This window comes from Balaenoptera borealis, assembly GCF_965194805.1.
Source record: "Balaenoptera borealis genome assembly, chromosome: 10".
NCBI classification, from domain to species: Eukaryota; Metazoa; Chordata; class Mammalia; order Artiodactyla; family Balaenopteridae; genus Balaenoptera; species Balaenoptera borealis.
In genome coordinates, this window is record NC_138874.1 from 3823013 (window position 1) to 3835082 (window position 12070).

General features: G+C 41.3%; 1 protein-coding gene across 1 annotated transcript in view; it reads left to right on the plus strand.

The window, feature by feature from the left end:
* CCDC6 (coiled-coil domain containing 6) overlaps nucleotides 1-12070 on the plus strand; it is a 110745-nt gene that overhangs the window by 63666 nt on the left and 35009 nt on the right. Inside the window, exon 3 of the mRNA XM_082407481.1 lies at nucleotides 6668-6796. Within this exon, the coding sequence (XP_082263607.1) occupies nucleotides 6668-6796 (129 nt within the window). The remainder of the gene's footprint in view (nucleotides 1-6667; nucleotides 6797-12070) is intronic.

A 12070-nucleotide genomic window follows, 5' to 3' on the forward strand; every position in this document is an offset into this window, starting at 1 on the left:
CCTAAATCCCATCATCTGTAGAGTAGATAAATTTTGATATACTCATCCAATGGGATATTATCAGGCAATAAAAATACACACCTCGGTTATACTCAATAACAGGGGTGAATGAAATCGCAATTTCATTTAGCATAAGGTGCTAGACAAAAAAGAATATAAAATCCAGCAAAAACTAATGCTTAGAAATAATAGTAAAATCTTTTAAGATAAAAGATGCAAAGAAGTGAATACCATAAGAATCAGGAGAGCGGTTACCTCTAGGGGATAGAGGGTGTGATCTGGAAGGGATGCACTGGGCTTTGGGGTGCTGGCGATGTTATATTTCTTGATTTGGGGCCATATATATATATTAATATACACCAGTGGTATCCTTTCTACTTGCCTGGTTATTTTGCTCATCCTGAGGCTTAATCTAGGGGGAAAGAGTCTGTAGGAAGTGAGGTCATTACCATTCATCCAGTCAGTATTTGCATAGATAAGACATTTTTCTAGATGCTCTGGGGTAGAGTTGAGCCAGTCCTGGTCACTGCTGTTCATAGAGCTCACAGTGCTGTAAGGGTGACTGAGAGTGTACCCAGGCGCTCAAGGGTGGCAGCACATGTCAGGGATAAGAATAAAGGCTTTGAAGCCAGAAGCCTGTATTTTAAGCCAGGATCTACCTGTTAACCAGCTGTGTGACTCTGGGCAGCTTACCTCATTTCTCTAAGCTGTGGCTTCATAATGTGTAAAATGCAGATGGTAGTATGTACCACAGAGTTAGGAATATTAAGTGCACTGATGTGCATAAAGTGTTTGCTGCATAGTAACTAGTGCCTTGAAGTATTGGCTGCTTTTTGAAGTAACTCATAGAAAGGATGTGAAACCACCATGAACAAGATGTGGAGATGCACCGGAAGCACACTGCACTCATCCCAGCTGAAGAACGGGGAGTATACATGATGCTGAGGGCGCATGGGAAGGAGCTGTGGGAGCTTCAGGAAGTTGGAGGGAGGGGTCCAGGTACTGTAGGCAGAGGGCAGTGTGACCAGGGCTGTGGGCTCGGGGAGCAGCGGCTTGTGTTAGCGTAGTCCTGTGTGACCGGCGGGGCTTGCGATCTGGAAGCCCCCGGGCTGGAGTGGTCTGCAGACACGTTTGCCTGGGATGATAGGCTTCATTTTTTAAAATGTGTTTTTTCAGGGAAAGAGTCTTTAGAAAAAGACACGAGCTGTGCCTCTAACCGCAGTTACCACCACTCTCTGTGCCGAGACCCATCATTCTTTGTTTGCCAGATACCTGGACCCTGAAGGCATTGATGTTTATAAACCTTAGACTGTCACTTGGGCTGAGTGTGAAAGTAGCTTGAGGAAAGCATGGGAAACTTGCACGGGGACTGGATCATGGGAGGAGTTGAACGTCATACCAATGAGTTTGGACTTACTCTGCGGGTAGTAGGGAGCTATTGCAAGGTTTTGAGCAGGGTGTTGAATAAATAGAAAACTCTGTTAGTTTCGTCTAGCATGATCTACACTGGACCTGGGGGGATCCATTAGGAGGCTTTGGCGGTGGCCCGGTGAAAAGGAATAAAAGACTTGAACTAGAGCACAGAAAGCACAGGGTATATTTGACAGCTGTCCTGGGGGCTGACTTAATGCCATTTGGTAACTGATGAGATGTGTGTTGACTGAGAATAATAGTACCAGTAACAGAAGGGGGGAAGGAGGTGGGCATACGTGTGGGCCCAGGAGGCATTTAGTGGTGAGGCACTGAGTTTGAGGTGGGAGGCTGGCTTTCTGCTCAGCAGAACGGTTCAGAGTTGGTTAAGAGACTCACTCAGTGTTGTGAGAGAGAGTTCTGAACTTTTTTTTCAAAGGCCGTGTTAACTGCGTGATACAGTAAGTTCTCTACATACAAACGAGTTGTTCCGAGAGCGCGTCTGTAAGTCCAATTTGTTCGTTAGTCCAACAAAGTTAGCCTAGGTACCCAACTAACACAATCATCTATATAGTACTGTCACACAAATAATATTAATACGTAAAAAACAAACACAAAAAAGAAAACATTTTTAATCTTACAGTTCAGTACCTTGAAAAGTACAGCAGTACCAGCTGCATCACCGCTGCTTTTACACTTGCTTCCGGACATCCTGGGCTTGAAATAAAGATACTGTACTACTGCACGCTATACAGTACTTACAATAAAGTACACAAAAGCACAACCACTCGTAGAGGATGCACACACATGACAGTGTACGCCAGACACGTGAACTAACTTACATGATTGGATGTGTCGAACGCACGTTCGCATCTCTGAAAGCTTGCAGCTTGAAGGTTCGTGTGCAGGGGATTTACTGAAATTGTTTTTGACAGTCCAATGACTTAATGTGGTCAGTGTCCTATGGTGGGCTTTACTTGGTCCAGTGCAAATGGCTCTAGTCCTTGGTGGTTGTCAATAAACCAGGGATGCTGGTTACAGAACTGTGGGTCGTACACAGAGAGAATGATTAGTGTTGACTAGTGAAAACAGAGGTGGGGGCATCTTGGGTTTATCCTCAAGTTGCACTGAGAAAGCTGGGTCCCGGGGCTGGTGGCCAGAAGGCATGCCTCATTTGGCACTGGCTGGATTGACAACAGGCCCAGACACACTTGCAAACACACTTCGCCCAGCCTGGGATTTGGCACGCCTGCTGTGTGCTGGGTGGGCGGCATGACTCATCCATGTGCACCTGCGGTGGTGCCTTTACCTGCTGGAGAGAATTTTGCCCAGAAGAAAAGCCATTCAGTGAAGAGTTCTTGAATCTCTGATATAAGAAGCCTGGTTTACTGAAGTGTCTCCAGAAAGCTTTTGTAAATTATGAGAAAGACAACAATTATTGGTAATTCACTGATGCTTAAGGCTTGCCTGTTTTTAGATCAACTTAATGCTATACTTGCGGTTTTTAATGGGCTGGAAATTGGCTTTGGGACTCCATATGTGAGTGGATAAGTCAAAAAATGCTCATGTTTGAGTACTTGGAATTTTACAGGTTTGTAGTTGTATTTTTGCTTACAGCTTTTTCACTTATGTTAATATATTTTTCATGCTGAATCCTAAGGAACAAATCTTTATTTATATAACCCTAATTCCATTGAAAATGTGCTGCCAGTGGATCATCGGTTATATAATATAATTTCCATTCTATAAGGTTTTTTGTTGTTAATGTTAACAGTATATTGCACAGGTAAGAGTTCCAAAACTCTTCCATAATCTTTGTGATTGACTTTATAAGAAGTATACTTACAGAAAATTCTGATTTTGGAAACAAATTTTAATCTACTTAAGCATTTTGCTTTAGATATTTTGAAGGCAAACACATGAATTTTTTTCAAGCACACTAATAGAATTTGCTTGACTATTTACTTCTTAGGTTGAATGACTTTTGTTCTAGTTCAGGATCTCTGACCTAATTGAAAGATTAAAAATTGTTCATAAAGTGTTAAGACCTTTGGTTAGAAATTTAAAATCATGTCTTGAATTTTATGCCCATGTTGAAGATGCTACTCAGAGATGAAACTGGAGTTTAGTTCTTTTGATAGGTCCTGGGTCAGCCGAAACCAGGCTTCCTTTTAGGGTTTTTGTTTGTGGTGTCATGGGCTACAGCTTTAAAATAGGCAGGTGGAGGGAATTCCCCGGCGGTCCAGTGGTTAGGACGCCGTGCTTCCACTGAAGGGGGCACGGTTGGATCCCCAGTCAGGGAACTAAGATCCCGCATGCTGTAAGGCGCGGCCAAATGCGGAAAATAATAAAATAAAATAGGCAGGTGGATTCAGGGTGTTGGTTCCAGTCCTATGGGGGCCAGATGGCTTGAAAATATACATGGTATCTATTTAAAACAGAACCGGTTTCTGAAGTTTTCTCAGGCAAACTGTTATGAGGCAAACGCTATGGCTATGAGTTCCTCAAGTTCTCTTGCCCTGCTCTGCCCCCTTCTCCTTGCCCATCTTAATTCTCATCTCATAATTGCTTTGGCAGGGGTTGTTTCTGTATTTTTCTCTGTGCTTTTCTTATTATTGGTGGTTCCTTTGTTCCAAGGAAGAACCAGATTTTCTATTTCCAGTATTCTGTTCAGAAACTCCATGCCCTGCCCCTAGATTGCCTGTCGCCCGAGAGATGGCAGAACAAAGCAGGCAGCAGAGCCATTTGTTCCAGGTCTGTCTTTGGGGGATGATGAAAGCTGTGAGTCTTTGGCAGAGTTAGAGCTCAGGATGGCTTGACATTTTCCCAATGGGTTAGCATAACCCAGGGACCTCGCTTGAGTTCTGGTAACGACAGCTTTAACCATCAAATTTTCCTTAGGGTATGGCTCTTGAGAGGAAAAAGCCTTTTCAAATTGAGAGCTTTTTATAGATTTCATTACTAGTTGAATCTGTATTCTTATAGGAAATACCTAATCAGATATTGACGGTGTTAGGCCATCTGTCTGTATATGAGTATTTTCCTCTAAGCCAATGAGAACCTTACCTTTGCTCAGATTGATATTCTGCGAAAACTGCTGCTTGAGGGGCAAGAGATTTTTCAACATTAGATTGCATCCTTTATTGTTTTAATTTACTTCAAGGCAGAAGCATAACGCTAAAAAAAAGGCGGAAGGGGGCTCTTTCAAATAAAAAAGACAGCAATTGAAAACAGAGGAAAACACAGCTAATATTTTAAAAAAACTATGCAAATCGTTTAAAGGTTTTAAGACTGCAGTTCATTTTTCTAAAACCAGTAGATGTCATTTAAGCTTGGTGTTCATAAACTATTTTAGGGCAAGGATAATGTCTTAACCATAGATTGTACTCCCTCTAACACAATACGTTCAGGTAGAAGACATGCCACACAGGTAATGTTTATAGAATACAGGTGTTAGTTGAAGATGTACATGTTTTGCTATTTTTTCCTCGTAAGTGATGCTTTTCCCACTGAGGTCTTTGTGTCCGAAATGCTGGAAACTCTCCTCATTCTCTGTGCGTTACTCTTCGTTCTTTTAATTACTGCTTGGTCTTGCAGAACCTGAGTTTTAAAGGGTTAGCTAAAAATAGACTCGTCGCTGTAAGCACCTCTTCACATCTGCTTTCTTTCTCGGTCCCTGCAAGGTTGACCAGTTTTTTTGGAGTTGTGCATCAAAAACAGTTGGAGGGAAAACAGCATCTGTTTAGTCAACATTTCCAGTGTTGGAAGAAGATGTCAGATTTTAAACTTTTTTTGTTTCCTTTTTAAACACCAAGTATGGTGCTTTCAGAGCAATGGAAATTGTTTCAAATGTGGAGATGGTTAGGTGTAACCTTTTGAGGTCCATCAGGCCCACTGAGCTCTCTGTTGTCCGTCTCACCCTGTGCAAGGTTTACAAAGAGATATAGCATCCACTGGGCGAGCGTATATGGCTCACTGTTTTCTATGTTTAGTCAGTTGACCTTCCGAATGCCAAGGGCGCACTAGGCACTTGTGGATGGAGGAGTGTGAAGCCAGCCCCTCTGAAGTTTGCTCAGGATCCGGTGGGAGAACTCTGCTTTAGAGTTCAGAGCAGGGTTTGGGTCCCAAGCTCTGCCGCCTTCCATATGAATTACCTTGGTCCAGTAACCTGTTTCGTCACATACGAAATGGGGGTGATCATGCCTGCCTCACGCATGTGATGAGCCTGGTACACACTGCCTGCCTGAAGAAATGGTTTTGAAGGTAGAATTAGGGAGTGGTGTCATCTTAGACCCCACAATCAAACTACGTGTGCTTCATTGTTTTTAGTAGTTTTTGCTTAATCTGCCCACGGTTCTGAAAATACCAGGCCCTGTGGCTCTCATTCCCTTCACCCCCTACCATGAATCAACAGCCCCTCCCAGCTGAGAACATTAGAAATAATGCACAGTGATTCATGAGAACCCCAGTCGTTGTGTGTCCACTGAATTTCTTCTATTCTCTTTTGGTGTTGAAGGTTGGAGTACATTTTTAAAAAAATTTCTCTTGCAGCAACACCATAACCTTATCTTTTAATTTCATAAATAAGAGGCCTTGCCTCTTGGTTTTTTAGGAAAGATGTAGGAGGTGTGATGTTTGGTCTCATTACAGAAAGTTAATTATTTGTACTTATTTTTGCCAAGCATGCTTCCTAGTACATTGGGAAACAGCATTCAGAATAACGTACTAAGTATTTTTTGTGCTTGTAGCATCTCTTCCCTCTCTCCACACATTGTATAAATGCAAGTAAACTGTAATTCATTCAATAAAAACCGACAGTTGCAAAATTTCTATTTTTTTAATAATTTTTATGCTCATGGTATAAAAATTTAAGAGTACCAAAAGGTTATATATATGCTGGAAAGTAAGTTTTCTTCCTTTCCTCATCCCCAGTTGTTCCCTACAGAGATAACCACTTATATGTTCTTAAAAATTGAAATCGGTGTTTAATCATGGTTTGATGCTCTGATATATTTGCCCTATCATTTCTTGGCCTTTTGACTAAAATCAAGTGCCTCTGACTATGCACTATAATTTTTGGTTATAAGTTAGAGGAATCAGGAGCAAGTTACTAGGTGTACACTTGGACATATGAGCAGAAATGACTATAATGTAACTTTTATGATATCTTATACTCGGTTTAACTAGCTTTTGGAGCCATTGTTCCCATGGCTTTTGAGTGTCTTGATTTCCACATCTGTGTTTTTTCGTTTTCCAGTTGCAGCATGAGAAAGCTGAACTAGAACAGCATCTCGAGCAGGAGCAGGAATTCCAGGTCAACAAACTGATGAAGAAAATTAAAAAACTGGAGAACGATACCATTTCTAAGCAGCTTACGTTAGAACAGGTAAAAATGTATGGTTCTCTCTGTACCCTTTTTAGGATAGTTATAGTTTTATATATATATATATATATATATATATATATATATATTTCTCATATCATCAACTGTTCTTTCAAGCTTTAAGAGGTCCTGAGGAATATCAGTGAAAAATATTTTTCAACTTTTTCTTCCCACAGTGGCAACTTCCTATCTGAAGTACACATTGGCAGATCTGCATAGCACCTGCTCACTCTTTCACACACTTTTGCTTTTTTTAACCACAGTTAATAAAGTCTCAGGGGATACGTTGTGATGTACTGATTTATAGGCAGGAAATGTTAGGTTCCTTTTGCAAAAGGGGGAAGAATATGTTTTTAACCACAGGATCGTTTCTGTGAAAGTTCCTGAGACAGTGTGGCTATGGAACTAAAACTTTTCTTTCAAGGGTTCTTCAGAACAATTAGCATTTTTTGTCTTTGAATTATTAGCAACCTTATATGAACCCTGTCTTTTCCCACCTAGATTTGTTGATACAAGTATGGAGTCCTAGACTTAGTTGCTCATCCTGGTTCAGCCACTAATGAGTTTTGTGACCTTGCATTAACTTCATCAACTTCTCTGGGCCCAGGTTTTCCATTTGCAAGCAGAGAAGCACAAACTAAAGCCAGGAGTGGCAAGCTTAAAAAGGTACAGAAGGCGGAAGGTGATAGTGCACAGTTTCTTTGGCCATTGCCCTTGGTAGATGTTGGTATTTGAGCACAGGTCTTGCCTTAGGAGGCCAGGCTGGTCCTTATCTGCCAACACACAGAATCGTGGGCCACCGTTATCAGTCCTTCCAAGTTGGGGTGTCAGACAGAAGCTCCTAGTGCTTTTCCCCACGCTAATTTATTTTCCCAAAGTTAGAAGAGGCTGACCGTAGTCTACTGCCACCTGGTTTCCATGTCAAATTCGGTGTATTCACATTTTCTAGCTCTTTGCGATGTGGATCCCAATTACCACTTTGATGATTTGGCCAGGCCCTTCGTGCCAAGTTGTCTGATTTTCCCCAATTTTAGGATCTTTCTGTGCATCTTAATCCATTCTGACTGGTTCTTGAATCACCCTCAGGACCATTCTCATTTCATCGTTGTACTTGAGACTGAAACGGTGACGGGAATGTCAGGCTTGAGAGGAAGTCAGGGTTTGTTTTAAACTAATTGGACTGACTTTTGGTTTTTGTGTTATTCTTGTGTCTCCCTATATCAAAGGGTGGAACGCCACTGGGTTTTCTAAGACTATGAATAATGGCCTTGGAAATTTTTCCGTTCCTTCTAGGTTAAAGAACAAAAACGTTTCATTTCCAAGGGTTGGCTGTTTTACACATATCCAGAGTAATCTATTCTTACCCGTCCTCTTTGGAATTCAGATGCAATTTCTAAATTTAGAAAACTCCTCCACGTCCCCCCGGCCCTGCCCCCAGCTTAAAGCATTTTGTTCCAAAGTTCACCTGTTTAATTTCCAGGGTAGGCAATAGCCAGTTCTTTTCAAGTTAGAGTTTTGAAGATTCTTGTTTAAGTCCCTGACATACCAAGAACTCGTTACTGGTACTTGTTAATCAAGAGTTAACCAAGTGGCCAGGTGAAATTTTCACAGTGGTTGGTATTGTGAGAACTTCACTTGGTCAATACCTTCCCTGTGATGGCTGTCAATAACGGAAGTAGCTTCTATCTTGTATTCGTTTACAGGGTCCTTGAGGAGACTTTGGAGCGCTGACCCCCAGAGTTTAGTTGTGGCCACAAGGTGGAGGTAGTGGCCTAGAGTCAGAAAGAGAAGGGGGCTGGCTGGCTGATCCTACCGTCCCTGGGAGAGAGGATGGATGGCTGCACCGTCTTAAGGCTCTTCGGAAACTTTAGTAACTAAATGCTTTTAAAATGAGGCCCAAGGCATACATTCTCCCAAAGTTAATGATTTAGTCCGCTGTAAGGCTTATTTCAGACCTCAGCACTAAAGAAATGGATTTCCATAATGGAATGTGTGCATTGCAAAGCCCTAAACTAGAAATTATCCTCAGATCTGGGATATCAAGTCCTTAATTTTTATTTTCCTTTTTTAATTTTAATTTTTAAAAATTTTTATTGGAGTATAGTTGATTTACAACGTTGTGTTAGTTGCAGGTGTACAGCGAAGTGAATCAGTTATACATACACATATATCCACTCTGTTTTGGATTCTTTTCCCATGTAGGCCATTATAAGTCCTCATTTTAATTAAGATGGAGAAAAGTAACACCATCCTAAAACTTTCCCCTCTTTCTTTTGGGTACGTCTAGGATGATTATATGTTGGGGAATTTATTTGTTTTAGCTACAAGTAATTTTAGTCGGTGTTTAGGGGGGAATGTTTGTTTTTTTCTACTGTAGAAATAAATGTCTTCCATGTTTCCATGGATGTGATCTGATCCTCTCTTGTGGCCATCTCTCGGGATTATCACCTGTATTATAATACTTACTGTGTGTCATAGTCTGTATAATATAATGTACCCTATGCTGCAATCATTATCAGAAGAGCCGAGGCATGTGCTGCACTCTACAGTATAACGACATACGTGTGTAGTACATGCCTTGGCTCTTCTATCTGAAAATAAACACACTTTTAAAACTAAAAGCTACTTGAAGGCAATTGTCCTATGTGTCCCGTGCCTTGCCGCTGCTTTGTTGGAAGAGTTTAAATCAAGTGTGGATTTAGACAGGTGCCCGGAGAGCTGTCATTTGTACTTTGAAAGGCGGTGTAGGGTAGGTTCAGGGCCTGGGTCCTGGACTTGAATGGAACCAGATGTGAACCTCTTTCCTCTGCTAAATATCTTAATTTATTTATTTTTTTGCCAGCAGCTTTATTGAGATAGAATTCACATACCATTAAAATCATCCGTTTAAAGCGTACAATGCAGTGGTTTTTAGTATATTTAGTGTTGTGTAACCATAACCAAAATCAATTTTAGAACATTTTCATCACCTCAAAAGAAACCTTGTCACTCAATCCCCTAATCCCCTTAAGCAACCACTACTCTACTTTCTGTCTCTGTGTATTTGCTTATTCTGGACACTTCCTATAAATGGAATCATATAGTGTGTGGTCTTTTGTGACTGCCTTCTTTCACTTAGCACAATATTTTTATCCACGGTGTAGCATATATCAGTACTTCATTCCTTTTCCTGGCTAAGTAATAATCCATTATATGGATGTACCACATTTTGTTTATCCATTCATCATTTGCTGGACATTTAGGTTGTTTCAGCCTTTTGGTTATTATGAGTAATGCTGCTGTGAACATTCATGTATGATTTTTTGCGTGGACATGTGTTTTAATTTTTCTTGGAAATCAGAATGGAATTGCAGGGTCACATGCCAACTCTCTGTTTATCTTTTGGAGGAAATGCCAGACAGTTTTCAAAGTGGCTGCACCATGTTATTGCAGCCATCCTGGTGGATGTGAAGTGGCATCACATTGTGGTTTTGTATTTCCCTGAGGCTAATGATGTCGAGTATATTTTCAGGTGCTTCTTGGCCATTTGTATATCTTCTTTGGAGAAATGTCTATTCAAGGTCTTTTTATTATGGAATTATAACAGTTCCTTATATATTCTTATACATATAATATATGTATTTTGTACAAGTGCCTTATGAGATACATCGTTGCAAATATTTTCTCATTTTCTGCGGGTGTTCTTTTCACTTTCTTGAGCGTGTCCTTTGAAGCATAGAGGTTTTTTAATTCTGGTGAAGTCCAATTATTAATTTTTTTCTTTGGTTGCTGTGTTTTGGTATCATATCTTAGAATGCAAAGTCACGAAGATTTACCCCCGTTGTCTTTTTTGGGTTCTTACATTTAGGTCTTTGATTCCTTTTGAGTTAATTTTTATATGTGGTGTAAAATAGGGTCCAAATTCATTCTTTTGCATGTGACTATCTAGTTGTCTCAACCAGTTCATTTCTGAGCCTCAGTTTCCTTATCTGTAAAATGGCAATAATAGCAAACCTGTGTCAGGTACAATGAATGAGAGAGAGTGTAAGGTGATTTGCATGATGCCTGCTACATAAGCACTCAACATAAGGTAGCTGCTGCTGTTAATTTTTAAATAAGCATATATATGTGTGTGTATGTAACTGAATCACTTTGCTGTACACTTGAAACAAACACATCTTTAATTAACTATACTTCAATTAAAAATAAAAAGAAACTAAAAAAAAATCGTCTATATTTTGAACCTAATGGGTTGAACGTGCAGAAGGGGTATTGGAAGGCCTCTGCCAGGGATTCGTGTTGACCATAACATGTTTGTTTTGAAGGTGTAGCTTAGGTTGTAACGGTTTTTAAGAGGGCACCTGGGGACTTCCCTGGTGGCGCAGTGGTTAAGAATCCGCCTGCCAATGCAGGGGACGCGGGTTCGAGCCCTGGTCTGGGAAGATCCCACGTGCAGCGGAGCAACTAAGCCCATGAGCCACAACTACTGAGCCCTTGTGCCACAACTACTGAAGCCTGCCGTGCCTAGAGCCCGTGCTCTGCGACAAGAGAAGCCACCTCAATGAGAAGCCTGCACACTGCTACGAAGAGTAGCCCCCGCTCGCTGCAACTAAAGAAAGCCCGCACACAGCAACGAAGACCCAACGCAGCCAAAACTAAATGAATTAATTAATTAATTTAAAAAGAAAAGAAAGAAAGAAAAAGAAGGCACTCTGCCTATTCTCTGTAAAGCAGAACTTATCTGGGTTTGGGACTAAGTCTTAGACTCCTTGCAAGGTGGGCTCCAAGTAACTCACGTGCTGGAGGCCTAATTTTAAGTTAATCTCACCAAAAGTCAGGCCTTCGGCATGGACCCTCGAATTAGTCAGATAGCATTTGTTCTTCTCTTAGAATCTGAGATCTTTTCATTCTTTAAAAAGGGAATGTTACCAGCTTGATCATCAAGGGCTCTGGGCTATCAATGGTTCTGTCGTTGTTTTGCAGGATGAGAATTCATAGAATTGTAGAGCTGGAAGGCCACATTGCGGGGGAAGACTACCTCTGTCGTTACTTTGTCCCCAGCCCCTCATGGGGATGTGAGAGTGGGGAAATCATGAGGAAATCCAGGGGCAGGGGCATCAGATCTGCCCAGGCTTTGGAACCACAGCTACCTGCACCTGTTTCCTCTTCCTCCAGAACTTGCTGCCTAGGAAGCAGGCTTGGGAGGAAAATGGACCAGCTTGGCCTGTAGGTGGCCCCGCCTGCTCACACCTGCTCACACTTCTTCAGAGAAGGAAACCCAGAGGGAGATCAAGAGGC